The 16,038-nt window shown below is 42.5% G+C and overlaps 2 protein-coding genes across 3 annotated transcripts; one reads left to right on the forward strand and one right to left on the reverse strand.

The window, feature by feature from the left end:
- The first annotated feature begins 957 nt into the window (after positions 1-957).
- Positions 958-4,135, forward strand: mob4 (MOB family member 4, phocein). Its single transcript, XM_023805770.2, has 8 exons — positions 958-1,074; positions 2,046-2,108; positions 2,309-2,409; positions 2,520-2,562; positions 2,736-2,822; positions 2,958-3,037; positions 3,198-3,309; positions 3,483-4,135. The coding sequence occupies exons 1-8, from the start codon at positions 1,015-1,017 to the stop codon at positions 3,612-3,614; spliced, it is 678 nt and encodes a 225-aa protein (XP_023661538.1). The 5' UTR covers positions 958-1,014; the 3' UTR covers positions 3,615-4,135.
- A 211-nt stretch (positions 4,136-4,346) lies between these two features.
- On the reverse strand, positions 4,347-16,038 carry rftn2 (raftlin family member 2). 2 transcript variants are annotated; one of them, XM_023806144.2, is made up of 10 exons: positions 15,285-16,038; positions 11,787-11,967; positions 11,043-11,151; positions 10,615-10,771; positions 9,387-9,605; positions 8,423-8,529; positions 7,937-8,040; positions 7,715-7,793; positions 7,240-7,429; positions 4,347-6,758 (listed from the first exon to the last, which is right to left on the reverse strand). In XM_023806144.2, exons 1-10 carry the CDS (start codon positions 15,421-15,423, stop codon positions 6,718-6,720), a joined length of 1,326 nt encoding a protein of 441 aa, XP_023661912.2. In that variant the 5' UTR covers positions 15,424-16,038; the 3' UTR covers positions 4,347-6,717. The 2 variants fall into 2 exon arrangements, with proteins under 2 accessions (XP_023661912.2, XP_072571128.1); XM_072715027.1 differs by having other exon boundaries at positions 4,347-7,429; positions 15,285-16,037.

Consider the following 16,038-nt stretch of genomic DNA (forward strand, 5'->3'; position numbering starts at 1 on the left):
GCTCTTCTGGATGAATGGGCAAAAATTCTCAGACACACTTGAGGAAAGCCTTCCCAGAAGAGTGGCAGCTGTTACAGCTGCAAAGTGGGGACCAGCTCCATATTGATGTCTATTAATTATCATAAAAGCTCCTGTAGGTGTAACATTACTGTGGGCCTACATTTTTGTCCAAGCATGTTGAGTGTGTTTTGCTGAATACAATTTGATTTTTCATTTCAATTATCAGTTTGATTATTCCTCATTTTTTGGTCAAAGAATAAATACATCAGTAAGATAAATGTTAAGATATAAGATAATTTTATAAGAAAAAGATCCAATAATTATCTGAATGCAGGTAAATGAAAGATGTTAAGTACAGAAGAAAAGACTGCAGTCTTCACATACATCTCAAATATGCAATTTTATGAACATGTCATTGCAAAAAGCAGACAGTGAGTGGGAATTTCTACATCCTCAGGCATCTATTTATTGCCCAGACAGACTTCCTACCTTACACCTACATGGAGCTAAACTCAACCTATTCTTATTTCCTAAATAAGTATGAATGTTTCAAGGTTAATCTTACCGCTAAGAACCACGTGGCTTGGTGGTTGGATATCCTGGCTTTCAGCTTGGGGCTGGACAAGTCAGTTTATAGCATTTCACTATACACATGTACAGTATATGTTTGTGCACGTGACAAATAAACCTTTAAACCTGGAACAAGCATTCTTCATGCAGTCATAATAATAATAATAACAACGGTAACAACAACAACAATAACAATGACAACTTTCATGATTAATTATTATTTACTTTTATATTATTATTATTATTATTATTATGCGACTCTTACTAGAAGATTCGATATGAAGATGGATAGGTGGATGGATGCGTAACGCAGAATTTATAATATAATATAATCATGAGATGGAAACGCATAGAGAACTCCGGGTACTTGCTGTACAGCGCCCCTGCTGACGTACAGGCATACTACAGCACGGCGACGCTTAACATCCGGGGTATTTTGGCGAGATGGTCATGGCGGAGGGTACTGCAGTTCTCAGGAGGAATCGTCCGGGGACAAAAGCCCAGGTATGCCTGTTAGCCTCGGAACTTTGTGAAGATCACGCCAAGTAATAGTTGGCCGTCGAAGTTATCGCTTGAAAGCCGATAAATCGATTTGGGTGTATGCGTATTGGCATCCTGTCTGCAATTCTGGGGTAAGGGAGTGTCTACAAATACAGGAAGGGTCGGGCCTTGCTGTGTACTCTTTGGTGCGGAGTTATTACTATCTTACTAATCTAACAAATAGTAAGAAAGGTCCAGATTGTTATGATCTGAAATTAAGTTAAAGTATTAATGATGAGGAAAGGGCTGCTTTGCTAGGAGGCCGAGCTTGACGCTGTGACTTTACAGAAATGATAGCATTCTCTGATCTGTATACAGCGAAATTGTCTGTAAAATGGACGTGTAGCCGCTCATTTGATTGAGCTGGAGTATAGTACAGTACTGTCTCCGATAGTATCCGTTTACTGCTAAATCTGGTGTTTGACAAATATTTAACTCTTCACATGGTCTGCCGGTTCTGGAGTTTCGCGCTATTTAACATTGGTTAAGGTAGCTAGTTAGATCTGTCCTGGAACTGACCTGTTTTTTCAATAGTATTCAGCTTACAACGTTTAATGTTAAACGTTTCTTAACAGGTTGTTTTCTTAATATGCATTCTGCACCATTTATCACAAGTATTGTGATTTTCTGTTACAACAAGATATACATACGTAATTTCTTCGTAGCTAGGTGACTCATAACCTGCAAGATGCATGATACCTTTTAATTTTATTCTGGGGAAATTGCCGTCTGAAGATCGGTGGACAACAGAGGGATAATTGCTTTCGTTTATTCTTTTCCACGGCCCCTAACTAGCACGGGCTTGTATAGCTTGTTGACCGCTCGCTTCCCCAGTTGCCTTACGAATGCGTGACAGCTGCGATCGCGTCAGCGCTGCGTGGTATGCGGTGGTCCCCCACCCCACCTAACGTCGAGGATTATCTGTCCAATTGCAGGATTTCTACAACTGGCCAGATGAGTCTTTCGAGGAAATGGACAGCACCCTGGCTGTTCAACAGGTGGCGTATTAACAGTTTGGAGTTAGGGAGGCAAAAACTTACTTAGTGCTTGTCCTGGATTTCATTTAGACGATCACTTCATTATTATCAGTTATATATGTTAAAACTATAAAGAGATGCATAGATTTAATGAACTAATATTTCATTGCTGGTTGTTTCATGCTGGATGTTAAGTCACATGATGCTTTGAATGCTTGCAGTACATACAGCAGAACATTCGATCAGACTGTTCCAACATTGACAAGATCCTGGACCCCCCTGAGGGACAAGATGAAGGTGTCTGGAAGTATGAACACCTCAGGTATTGCATCACCTTCTGACCAAAGTTTTTTTTATTCCAGTCACTTTTTACTATTTCTGTTTATACTTCATTGTAGATATGTGTTTGTAGACATTCTTTCTGCGTTACAGACAGTTCTGTCTGGAGCTGAATGGCCTGGCTGTGAAACTGCAGGTATTGCTTTGCTCATTTGACTACCTCACTCTTAATAACACTTTGTTGTTGTGTGGGAGGCGCACTGCAGCATTTTATTTTTGCAGTGTAAGCACACTGGTTCTAAATGCTACCAGAAATCTGCCTTTCCCCTTGCTTCAATGAAGGCGTTTGACGTGCCTGTACCCCCACAGAGCGAGTGTCATCCAGACACCTGCACCCAGATGACGGCTACAGAGCAGTGGATCTTCCTGTGTGCCGCTCACAAGACTCCCAAAGAGGTGAGATCTCATGCGATTGTCCGTCGATTATGTTTTTTACATTATAATTTCGTTGCTTAAAGGAAGTGTTTCCATAGCTTCCACTGCTGTTCTGGCCATGACTCATTCCCACTTGCTATGTGCTTGTGTCTGCAGTGTCCCGCAATTGATTACACCAGGCACACCCTAGATGGCGCTGCCTGCCTTCTCAACAGCAACAAGTATTTTCCTAGCCGGTGGGTTCTGGAGCATGACCTCTTCCTGTCACGTTTGCATGTATTCCCTGTTACTTGTTCTCACACAGCATCCACCACACCCAGATGTGTCATTTCATACACATTACCTGCACAGTCCGTGTCTTTCTGGTAGTAAATCACTGTACCCCCACGCACACAGAGTCAGCATTAAAGAGTCGTCGGTCGCTAAGCTGGGCTCAGTGTGCCGCCGTATCTACCGGATATTCTCCCACGCCTATTTCCACCACAGGCAAATATTCGACAAGTATGAGGTGAGTCACATACTGGGAGCTGGGTCTCCCTTTTTTACAATCTAAGTGTCCTTTGAGAAGTAGATCATCAGAAGGTTCTGGACGCTTATGTAACGCGATGAAGATATGGAGCAGCCATTTAATGTGATGTCTCTCTCAGGACGCATGTCTCATTCATTTCTCGCTCCATGCAGAATGAGACTTTCCTCTGTCACCGGTTCACACGCTTCGTGATGAAGTACAATCTCATGTCCAAGGATAACCTGATCGTTCCCATCTTGGAAGAGGAGGTGCAGAACGCAGCCGCGGGGGAGAGTGAGGCTTGAGCAGTGGCTCGCCACTTGCCAACTGTACACTACAACATGCACACACCGACGTAACATACCTAAACCATAACAGTGTCATGAGAAATCCGTGGCACAAAAAAAAGCCTTTTCAGCTAACATGATGCTGAGGCCATTGCTATAGCCTTGGAAACTGGGAGCATTTCGGTGTTACAAAACACGAGAGTGTTGTGTGTCTGTGGGTTATACATATGAGGGTTAACGTTCTGATTAAAATAAAAATAAAAAACTTGTATATACTGCCTTCCCCTCTGGGAAGGAAAAAAGATGTCCTGTTGATAGCTGCTTCTTCTGGACTTGGTCTGACTTCTGTCCTGCTTTCCTGCCCCACCTAGGCAGGCATGCTGCCTCTTCATCTGTCTGCCATTTTTAAATTATTGTGTGGGTTGCAACAGCTTGTCTGCCATGTGATTTTTTTTCTTTCTTTTTTTTTTAACGAACTAAAGTTTTATTATTATTTTCCGTATATGTAATAATAAAATAAAAACTAAATGTTACCCACAGATTGTTTCTTGGCGTTTTTGTCCACCATTTAAATTCATTCATCTTATGCTTTATAATTTTACTTTTTTTACATTCTACACTATATGGGTTTGATGATATTTTTAGATTATTTCAACCGTGCTTGCTGAAACGTTTTGATCGTTACCAGCGTTTAATTCTATTCCTATACATGCATGCAAATATTTTAAATATAATACAATACTACAATAATACAAATAATGAACTTTAATTAAAATGACATTAGCACTTACAAAGGATATAGACATACATCTTGCTAAATCAAATAGAATACTGTAGCATGTTCATCCCAGTTATAATAGAACAGACCAGATTTAAACCAGTTTGAATTATTGCTGTAATTTGCAACAAGAAAATGAAAAGGCTGTTTCCCTGCATATTTAGTTAAAGGGTTTGAAATTCTAGCTTTAAAAGATTTATGTACTCAAGAGTTTGTAAAGTCTGTAATCCAGCAGACAAGTATCTTTTGTACCATAAAAGCTCTATAGCATAGTTTACTGCTAATGTGGACTGATCCTCTTAGAATCAGTCTTGGTAAGTACTTGCATTGTATTAAAAAAAGAAGTGCGCTTTCATACCAAATTTGCAATGAAAACTTTGACAGGCCATAAGGTACATAAATACCCTACTGTTCAAAAATTTGGGTCACTTAGAAATTTCCTTGCTTTTGAAAAAAAATTGGAAATTGTCCATTAACATCACATTGATCAGACATACTGTATAGACATTGATAATGTCGTAAATGACTATCATAGCTGGAAACTGCTGTTTTTTAATGGAATATCTACATAGGCGTACAGAGGCCCATTATCAGCAACAATTAGTCCTGTGTTCCAGTGGAATGTTATGTTTTCTAATGTAAGTTTATCATTTTAAAAGGTTAATTTATCATTAGAGAAGCAATAAAGAAACAATAAAACTGGCCTTCTTTGGACTAGTTGAATATCTGGAGCATCAGCAATTGTGGGTTCGACTACAACCTCAGAATGGTCAGAAACAAAGAACTTTCTTCTGAAACTCGTCAGTCTATTCTTGTTCTGAGAAATGAAGGCTATTCCATGAGAGCAATTGCCAGGAAACTGAAGATCTCGTACAATGCTGTGTATTACTCCCTTCACAGAGCAGCGCAAACTGGCTCTAACCACAATAAAAGGAGGAGAGGGAGGCCCCGGTACACAAGTGAGGGAGAGGATAAATATATTAGAGTGTGTAGTTTGAGAAACGGACGCCTCATAGGTCTTTAACTGGCAGCATCATTAAACAGTCTCAACGTCAACAGTGAAGAGGCAACTCCGGGATGCTGGCTTTGTAGGCAGAATTGCAAAGAAAAAGCTGTATCTCAGAGTGGCCAATAAAAAGAAAAGACTGAGATGAACATGGACACTGGACAGAGGAAGACTGGGGGAAAAAGTGCTATTTATGGATAGACAAAGAAGACAGTTTGTGAGACACAGATCAAATGAGCAGACACTGGAGGAGTACTTGACATCATCTGTGAAGCACGGTGGAGGCAATGCGGTGGTCTGGGGCTGATTTGGTGATGGTAGAGTGGGAGATTGGAACAGGGTGAAAGGGATCTTGAAGAAGGAAGGCTATCACTCCATTTTGCAGCACCATGCCACACCCTGTGGACGGCACTTAATTGGAGCCAGTTTCGTCCTACAGCAGGACAATAACCCAAACACAGCTACCAACTGTGCAAGAACTATTTAGGGAAGAAGCAGTCAGCTGGAATTCTGTGTATAATGGGAGTAGCCAGCACAGTCACTGGATCTCTACTCTATTGAGCTGTTATAGGAGCAGCTTGGCTGAATGGTACGTAAGAAGTGCCCGTCAAGCCAATCCAACCCAACCTGTGGGAGATGCTTCAGGAAGCACGGGGTGAAATTTAATCAGATTACCTCAACAAACTGACAGCTAGAATGACCAAGGTCTATAAGGCTGTAATTGCTGCAAATGGATGACTCTTTGACGAAAGCAAAGTGAAGAACACAATTATTATTTTAATTTCAAGAATGATTATTTCTAAATTTGTCAATGGCTACGTCCTATCTGTTTAGTTATACTTCCTATTGAAACTCATTTCATGCATGTTTTCATGGGAAACAAGGACATTTCTAAGTGACTCAAACTTTTGAATGGTAGTGTATTTGTATGGCAATTTTTATGGCCTTTTGGAAACTTGAATAGACACAAATTTTACATAAAGTAAATTCAAAGCTAGCAGCTCAAAGAATAAGTGAATACATGACTATTATTACATTACTATATATTTTTTTCTTTTTTTTGCTATAGAAAACCTGCGTTACATGAATGTTAATTCTCAGCACTAACAGATCTGTGTCTACTGGAGATATTTATACAGAATGAAATGTGCTGTTATTGCTATTCAATATTCAATGCTCACAGCCTCTATACAAGGTAAAAATGAGCCTCAGTAACATGAAGGAATATCCTGCATTCTGTGGTTGCAGGCAGTGTGTCTGTCACACTGGAATACCTGTTGCCATGGGTACATATTTGTATTTGTATGGAACCTTCTGTTAAGTTGCTTGTGGATTCCTCAAAGGCAGTGGCCATTATTCTGGATCACCAAGGCAGAGGCTAAGCAAAGTCAGTCAGAAATGTTAGTTACAGGCAATCAATCAATCAATCATCAATCAATCAATCAATCAGTCAATCTGTCTGCCCACCCGTCCGTTCGTCCATCCCCCCATCCTCTAACTGGTTATCCTGGTCTGGGTCGCTTAGAGCCTATCCCAGGCAGCACAGGGTACAAGGCTGGGGTGCACCACAGATGGGATGTCATTGTCTCAGGTAATATATCTTTAGAACGTCTATGAAATACTCAAACATTTTCCATAGCACACCAGAAAATGCATCATATGGATATGTATCCTCCAAAAAAATGCTTCTCTGGCTAAAGAATATAAAATGTGCAACCTCTAAGAAGGTACATATGGCTTTGTAAAAAGACAAGTGTCAAATGAAAAAATTAGGCGAATCTACAGTCTCCATTAAGAAGAAATTAGCGAGCATGGAAATGACAGGCGCACGTCTGCGAGCCTCTCTGGGTGTCACATACATGTGACCTCGGCCGCGGCATCATCCTGTTCCAGGCAGCCGTCTCCTAGCTGGGACAGGGAGCTGCAGTAGCCCTCCTCATAGACAGAGAACTGCTCCGTCTCCCCTGTGCAGGAGGGCAGCTCCTGGGGAGGGAAGGCTAACCCCAGGTTTGCGGAGCAGCTGGAAACCATCCTGGGGTTGGACCCTCTCTAAAGACACAAATGAAAGAGGGCACATAAGTCAAAGCCGTCAACCATACACTTCCTGTTTGTCCCACAGCTAACACAGCTAGTGGTGTCTCACCACTGGGGGGCAGTGTTCTTCTTGTAAAAATAAATGTAGAAAATTCCCAATGAAATCCAAAAAACGAATTATTGGGCTATATTACAGTTAAATTTGCTGTATATCTACCCAGCATCAGCACCACCAACACTGACATATCAAGACATGATCCTGGCAAAATAAAGGCGGGGCCACTATTGTGGTTCTCTTACCTGACTCTGCTGCTGTACTGGGTCTGGTGTGACAGGCCTCTGCAGAAATAAAACCTGCTTTGTGGCCAGATTTCCCTCACTGTAACAATTACAAAAAGAGTTTTCACACAGAGACAATAACTGAGGCGGATGGTTGATATGCAATGTGTTGTCTATCAGCATTAGCATGTAGTACTTATACCTATATAGTACGCTATATGTCAGAGAGTGTGTAAACTTTACCTGTCATGGCGGATTATGGGTGTTGGCAGAACGCAGGTAAGCAGCCAGCCAAAGTCAGCGAGAGTGTGCAGGAGGGGACCATAGTCTGACTTCACGCCAGAGCCCTGGGGATGACCATGCATGAACAGACAAACAGAGGGTGCTTGTGGGTGAGGAAGAGTTTGCATGTGTTTCAGGCACACTGGGCATCTTGCGGCATTCCTACAAATGCATACGCCCTCTACACGGTGTTTCCCAACCCGGTCCTTGGGGACCCCAAGACAGTCCACGTCTTTGCAACAGGCGAGCAACATGGACTGTCTCACAAGGCGTGGGAAAGAGCAAAAACGTGGACCGTCTCGGGGTTCCTGAGGACCGGATTGGGCAACACTGCTCTAGCACATCTTCCATAAACTGGCATTCACACAGATCACAGCTGTGGATACAGATGGCCGAGAGACTGATTGATACACATCAAATCTGAGGCTTGCCGAGATGCACCCCCACCTCAATCACGGTCCACTGCTCCACCACGATGGTGTCACTGGGTGGGGCTGTAGCACTGCACTCTTCGTACAAAAACAGCCCTTCCAGAGACCTGGGCACAGGCTCCCCTAACACACAGAGTAACAAAACCAACAGCTTGTCAGCCAGTGCAGTGTAGCACAGCACTATGCAACAGGACATTTTGAAAAGTGTTGCTGTAACATTTACATTTATTTATTTAACAGATCCCTGGAGCAATTCAGAGTTAAGGACCTGGCTCAGGGGCCCAACAGTGAAATCAGTGTGCACACTCACATGCACAACACAACTGCCCCCATGCAACAACGTAACAGGTAACAGTGCAATTAAGTCGATACATCAAGACCAACGCTAAAATTACTGAAGGAGTATTTGCCTTATCTCGGAGTATGCTCACATTTGTATGATGTCAAGATATGTGCTGCCTGGTCCTTTTACTCTGCCACAGTATGAGAGACAACACATGTGAGGCAGCGCTGACAATGCAGGATGTGACTGACGAACCACCATGTACTAATGAATGGAGTATATAATGCAGATGCAGCCCCAAGCATTTTAGCAAATGGGAAGCAAGGCCGTAGGGTTAAAGAGGGGGGACTATATTTGGCTCCAGTGGGAAAAAAAGATGAGGGCAAGATAAGGGTAAGAGAGAACAGGAAGTTAAAGAGGGGGGAGGACAGAACAGGACGCAAAATAATGGGAAGGTCACAAAAACCAAGCAGACAGATTAATGGAAAAGGAGAGGGAGGATAAAGATGGGGAAACAGGAAATGGATTTAGGGGAGGCAGTACTGGACTAAATAACATCATGAGTAACAATTTCTGTTTTATATACATTTATATATATATATATATTTTAGTAAGGTACTCGGGGCAGTAACTAAAAAAAGTGACTAACAAGTCAAGTTTGCTGCAGTGCCTCAGTCAAGAAGTAAAGCTTTACTACCTTTAGGTGTGTCCCAGTACACAAAGGAGTCAACCAATGACCAGCCCCTCTGGTAATATGTGGCAGTCAGCTCCAGCCAATCAGCTTCCAGTGAGCTGATAACATGGCCCTTCCGAGAGACTCGCATGGACAAAGCCCCTTGGTGGTAGCAGTATGTCACAGGGTCCAAGGGGACACAGCATGAATCCCAAGAATGGAACAGGACCAACAGATTTAGATCTGGGCAAAAAAAAAACTGCATTAGGAAATTACGAAGAATATTTACCAACTTAACTCACTGATTCCATGACTCACTGTCTAGGCCATGGCGCTAACGGTGGATCTTGTTTAAATTAGTTCAGCATGTCCAGTGTGGTACATAACCGCATAACTTATAATATCATATAAAATCTATTTATCTTCCAAATGTTTATCCTGGTCATGGTCACAGACACAGGGTGCAATGGCACAAAACCTTCACGTCTGCTCAAAAGCTGAAAATGTGGAGAAATATCACCTTTCAGCATGACGGTGACCCAAAGCATGCACACAAATTAACAAATGAATGGCTTCACTAAAAGAAGATCGATGTTTAGGAATTGCCCAGCCAGATCCCAGACACGAAGGGGGCTATGAACAGGTGATGCCCTCACAGTTTGATGGATCTAGAACATTTTTGCCAAGTCAAGATGTGCCATGATCATACACTCTTACCCAAAAGACTGATTGTTGTAATGAAATCAAAAGATGCATCAACAAAGTATTAGTTTATGGGTATGCACACTTATGCAACTAGCTTATCTACCCCCTCCCCAAAAGATTTCTGATTTCTTTCCTTATTGTATAGCTTGCAGTTTCACATTAAAGGCACAAAAAAGTTCTAACATGATTTATCTCGGTTTCATTTTTTTAGATCACAAATCCCTACCATTTAAACAGGGGTGTGTAGACATCTATCTACTGTAGTTGAACACGACGTTGTGTATTTTGACTAGGACAATAGGGGGTAATTTGCCCAAGGTTACAAATACCGGACCATTATGGTGACTCAAAAGCTGTAACCTCTGCCCACCTGTAACAGTTCCCTTAACCAGTGACTTTGGAAACCTGAGAAAATTTGTAATGCATCCCTGCATGACACACACCGTCCCTCAAGAGCAAGTAGGCAGCATAAACCTTTAATTTAATGGTGAAACACAAGACCCAATAATAGAACAGATTTTACTGGCCATCTGGATGGTCTTCTCACCAGGACTGGTGCTTCTGGACTCCTCCAGGCCGGGGCCTTCGCTGGGTGACTGGGCAGGGGATACGCAGCTCCGCCCATTGCAGCCCAGTGACCATCCTCCTGCCTGCTGCAGCAGTGAGCCCACGAACCTCAAGCCGCCACGCGCACATCTGTCCACCTGGGAAGTAGAAAAACTGAGCAGAGAAACAGACATTCGACAGGCTGAAGACCTGATACTCAACGAGAAAGAGAAAACTGTGGGAGACACGGGAGCAGTAATACCAGTGTTAGAGCAGTGTTTCCCAGTCTGGTCCTCGGAGACCCCCAGACGGTCCACGTTTTTACTCCCTCCCAGCTACCTACCAGACTGTCCACATTTTCCGAGGACCGGGTTTGGAGACACTGCATTAGACTACATGGACTTGACAGGCTTGGTCAGATGGGCTTACCCTGTCAATGAGAGCCTGTATTACGTCAGCGGTCAAGGAGTCTCCAGGGAGGGGCCACTCCTCCACCCTCAGCACAGGAGCTCTCTGGCACATTGGCACCATATCCTTACTGAGTCAGACAGAGGGGGGGGGGGGGGGAGCAGGAGAGTCACTCAGCTTTACTGCACCCCCATGTAACTCTGGGGGTTGAGAGGAATGAAGACTGAGCTGACTTAAGGGAGTACAGTTCTGGAGTTAGGGCAGCGGGGGGCGGTATGGATAAACATTGAGAGGTGTGTGAGGTTACAGTAGATGAACCAAATAGACAGAACGGAGACAGATGTTATCGCAGCTACAGCAAGACTATCATGCCTAGTATGGAGTGGAGATGTCTAGACAGGTCATGTCTGGCAGTGGGCCTCTCTGTGGGAATACTCTCTGACGTTTACAGGCCAGACAGTGAAAAATTTCCACAGGAAACAAAGTCCAAGGCAGCTATGTCTACTGGAAAGAATCATCAGTCCTGTATCGATGCGGATTTAGTCTTATAACTGTGTATGAGACCACAGCAGTCTTCATATTTATTTGTATTTGAAACATCTGATAGCATCAGAAATAACTCAGACATGAGAGGAGATATTGATTTTCCTGTGTTCCCATGCTGCAGTCCCTGGCTAATTATGGCTCAATAATTCACTGGTTCACACGTTATGAGGGCAGGTCTGAAGGCACCACACTCATCCCCAGATGGCGCTGATGGGTCACCTGGTCCGAGGGCGAGTCAGAATGGCCCGGTACTGCAGGCTGCAAGGCAGGGCACCAGACCGTCTCACAGACAGGACGACGGGGTGCAGTGCGGCCAGTGTGTATCCCTCAGTGTAGTATGGCTCCAGGGCTTTGGGTAACTCGCACAAGGATGCCAGACCCTGCACAGTGGCACGGCTGCCTGGGGGGAAGTGAAGAGAGACAAAGGGGAGACACAGCGCTGTCAGAAGGGCGACTCTGAAGAGAAGGAGGGAGCTTCAGCCTGAGGTTCCTCTCCCATGGGCTCCGACAGGAAACCAGGCCAAGCCCCTGAGGCCAAGTGCACTGGCCACTGCATTCTGCTACTGAGCTGCTACAGCAGAGAGCCAGAGTAAAGCCCTCCTGGGGGAAAGGGAAATACATAAATATCACCGAAAAGAAAGCAAAAAAGACATATGGAAAGAAGACGTGAAAAAAGAAGATAATGGAAACAAAAGGTGCCTTGGTGGAGGTTAAAAGCACAGCCAGCCAATCAGCTTCCCCTGGTAACAAGGGGCAGGAGACTCACACATGATTTGTATGCATTCTTTTACGCTTCCGGCTGTGGTGGCATATTGGCTCAGTGGGCACCAAAATAAGGGGAGCACAGGGCACAAGCCTGGATGAGACACCCGTTACGGACACATAACTGGGACAACTGGACTTTGCCCAGTGATTCTACCTACGCTGTTCCAGGACAAGACGCAAAGATAAAGCAAACAGCTTCTTCAACTGTTTTCGGAATTAAAAAAAAAAAAAACTATTTTAGTGGGTGTCTGAAGGTCCTGAGAAAGCGCATCTGTCCCGAGGTCCCCAGACTCCTGTAACCCTCTCCTATTACCCTTAAACTGCTCTTATATTACTTCGCTTTCCCAACATTGAATCTGTAATCAGATCATTATACAGACGCTCTCCAGGTTACAATGCTCTGCATTACAATATTTTGATTTTACAATTGGTATGATTATTCAATGAATTACATGAGATATTCAACACTTTATTATAAAATAGGCTTTGTGTTAATGATTTTGCCCAAGTTTAGGCTAATGTAAGTGTTTTAAGCATGTTTAAGGTGGGTTAGGTTAGGCTATGATGTTTATTAGGTTAGGTGTACTATATTAAAATGCGATTTCGCCTTAAGATATTTTCACCATACAATAGGTTTACCAGAACGTAACTCCACCTGTATATTAAACTTGGACTCCAGTCCCTGTCAGTCACTCCTGTTTCAGGATTATCTGGACCTTTTAAAGATAGACCTAGATTCACTGATACTGCATTTGTCTCTTTATGTCCAAGCTACAGATTAGGGAAATATTTTACAATCTGAATATGACACACAACTCTCCACTAAATAACAACTAATCCTCCTTCAGGTTTATTAATATGCACATTTTTCATATTTAGCTATGTTTCTGATTATATGCCAAAGTATCAATATTGGTGATTTTCTGTGACAGACTGTCTCAGAAAGTGCTGATGTTTTCTTGATATATAAAGACAAACTTATTTTTTTCTGCCTTGAGACTGAAGTTTCAAGATCTTCTATTGGCCATGTGTAAGAAGAGTATTGAAATGCTTACTTGTTCAGCCACACCCAGTACAAATAAAAACTAATATTATAATAGTGTGATAGTATAGTATATTACAAATAAATAATACACAACAGGCGCGCAATGTAATAGTGAAAGCAAGTAACATTTAGACATTAAAATTCAAATAAAGGTCAACTTGAAATCATTTTATTTATGTTCAAGCTGCTGTAGGTGCACTGATGGACATTATGTGACTTACATCACTGATAGGCCTTAGAATCTCATGGAGAAATATAAATCTCTACATTATTATCTAAAGAGTGTTGAATAGGAAAGACTGGAATAGATTTTCAGGTCATTTATATCATCATCATTTCTGCTAACATTTTGTAAAAGAACTGAAATGAGGCCATATAGCATGGGAATTTTTCATTAACACTTTAATATCAAGGCTGGTTGAAGAAGGTGAAGTGATTTGAGTATCAGTGTTAGATGATGATGTTTTAAAATCCTGCTTCTAGAGGCAGAAATAGCTAAATAATTGGGTCATCCGCGGAACCTATCTCCAGCTGTGCAATCTGTCAGATTCCGCCCTCTGTGTCATGTGACTAGGTAGTGATATGTGAACTTTAATCTTGAGTCAGAGTCATCAGAGCAGTGACAAGTCTGTAGACATTATCACAAGGAGTAACAATAGATTCCAGGAAAATAGACTAAAGCCCACAGAGAGATGTAAAGTCCACTGCCGCCTAAATCATTCTTTAATTGTATTTTAAAATGAAATCAGACAGATTTAACTTTAACCATATATTAATTTTAATTGCATAGGACATGAGATCCCAGTAGTGAAAGCTTTGCATGAGTTAGGACAGACAAGCACACCACAATGTCTTTTTATGACGATGTCCAGATGCTCGAAGGATTAAGCGGTCACACAATGTGGGAAACTGAGTGTTATGAAAATGGTGACCCCAGTCTCACCATTTGTCCTGAAAATGGGTCATGCAGGTTAAAATGATAACCCATACAAATGCTGAATATTAACAATACCATGAGATTAAATCAAAACATACTGCACGTGAGACAATGCATTGTTTTTTAAAGACAAAATTTAATATACACAGGAAACTGAATTATCTGGCTTACTTTAATACTATATTTTGTTAAGATAGAAATCATATGTTTTGAAAGTGTGGACAGATACAACTACTTGTACGAGATCAGTCTATTCTTCAGCACGGCAAAGCAGCTCACGTTTTTGAATCCCCCTGCGCGCGCACACACACGTGCGCGCGCGCACACACACGTTGGCATACCTATCTAAATGGGGACCTTTCATACATTTATACAGGCAGAACCCTAATCTCAATCATGACACTCTTAACCCCAACCCAGCCCTAACCTTAACCATAAGTAACCAAACAAAATACAAGTCTTTTGACATTTTTACTTTTTTGATTGCATTCACAGATCTTTGCAGAGACCTGAAAAATAGTCCCCACAACGTCAAAAAACAGGTTTTTATTACATTGTGGGGGACATTTGGTCCATACACACACACGCACACACACACACACTGACCTATTTTTCATTCGGGGACACGATGGTTCCGTTGCTACGAGACTTAATGAGCCATCATTTTCTCAATAACTCAACCCATAAACTGTTCCAAATGTGGGTTCACTTTCTCAGAAATACTGTTGAAGTAGTATATGTGTTTTGGTAGCAAATCGACACTTTTCTGTTAAACGAAAAATACTACGAAAAACATATAATAATAAAAAAAACTAAAAAGCATGAAGCAACATTAGCACAAATGAACAATAGAACTGATTATATTTTATAAATGCATACTTCACTTTTTTGTTACTGAACTTTACGCACACAAAAATAGGCACTTAACCAAAGCTTTAAATACGTTCTCTGAAAAATACGTGGCGTCTACCTTCTAAGCTGAAGTCCAGTAGCACATACTCATGCACAACGTCGCACTTGGTCTCCACCTGGGGCCTTTTCAAAGTAGAATAAATCTTCCCCGGGCTGCTGTCCTCCCGGTCTTCCAATTTGCTCAGCCCGCACCCCATCGTGCTGGGAGCTCCAGCGGGCACAGGCCGCGCCCAGGGGGGCTCCTCTGTGCCACGCAGACGAAGGAGGTCCGCTCCGTCTTCGGGGCTACCGGGATAACCTCCCCCTCCACCTTCCCGACTCGGCCGGCATAACCCACGGGATCCCCAAACAGAGAATGACGTGCGCCCACCGCTTTCGGACACGGTGAGGGGCGCTATACCATGTTTTTTTTTTGCAAGATATGTTAATGAAAATCCTGATGTCGACTTTCCCTAAAACGTACAACTCTAGTAGTAAAACACTTCCAGACAAAACGTTATAATTTAAAGTACGCATAAAAGACAAAGCAAATTAAAAAAGAAAAGAACTTCATATGCTGTTTTCAAGGTCTGCCCACGATGGAAAAAATCCCACAACGCACACTTCCCAGACATCTGCTAAAAATAAATCCAGCGCTCCAAAGTCTCTGATGTACTTGGGAAGGTAGGAATGAGGAAGGGGGATGATCAATTTAGGCAATGCACACTTCTTTATTTTGGCTAGGCTTCGTAAAAGGAAGAAAAAAGGCGCAATACCTCGATCATACCCTTTGGAGGGGGTGGGAATGATGGTGATGAAGCCAATCAAGGCAA

Source organism: Paramormyrops kingsleyae, chromosome 1, assembly GCF_048594095.1.
Source record: "Paramormyrops kingsleyae isolate MSU_618 chromosome 1, PKINGS_0.4, whole genome shotgun sequence".
Classification (NCBI taxonomy): Eukaryota; Metazoa; Chordata; class Actinopteri; order Osteoglossiformes; family Mormyridae; genus Paramormyrops; species Paramormyrops kingsleyae.

Excerpts from the sequence above, each read along its gene's own strand:
- mob4 (XM_023805770.2), top strand. The coding sequence starts at position 1,015 with ATGGTCATGGCGGAGGGTACTGCAGTTCTCAGGAGGAATCGTCCGGGG. Across the intron at positions 3,038-3,197 it reads AACAAGTATTTTCCTAGCCG|AGTCAGCATTAAAGAGTCGT; the intron begins GTGGGTTCTGGA and ends CCACGCACACAG. Across the intron at positions 3,310-3,482 it reads AAATATTCGACAAGTATGAG|AATGAGACTTTCCTCTGTCA; the intron begins GTGAGTCACATA and ends CGCTCCATGCAG.
- rftn2 (XM_023806144.2), bottom strand. The coding sequence starts at position 15,423 with ATGGGGTGCGGGCTGAGCAAATTGGAAGACCGGGAGGACAGCAGCCCG. Across the intron at positions 10,772-11,042 it reads TACAGGCTCTCATTGACAGG|GTGGACAGATGTGCGCGTGG; the intron begins GTAAGCCCATCT and ends TCTACTTCCCAG. Across the intron at positions 6,759-7,239 it reads TGCCGCGGCCGAGGTCACAT|CCTCTGCCTTGGTGATCCAG; the intron begins GTATGTGACACC and ends GACTTTGCTTAG.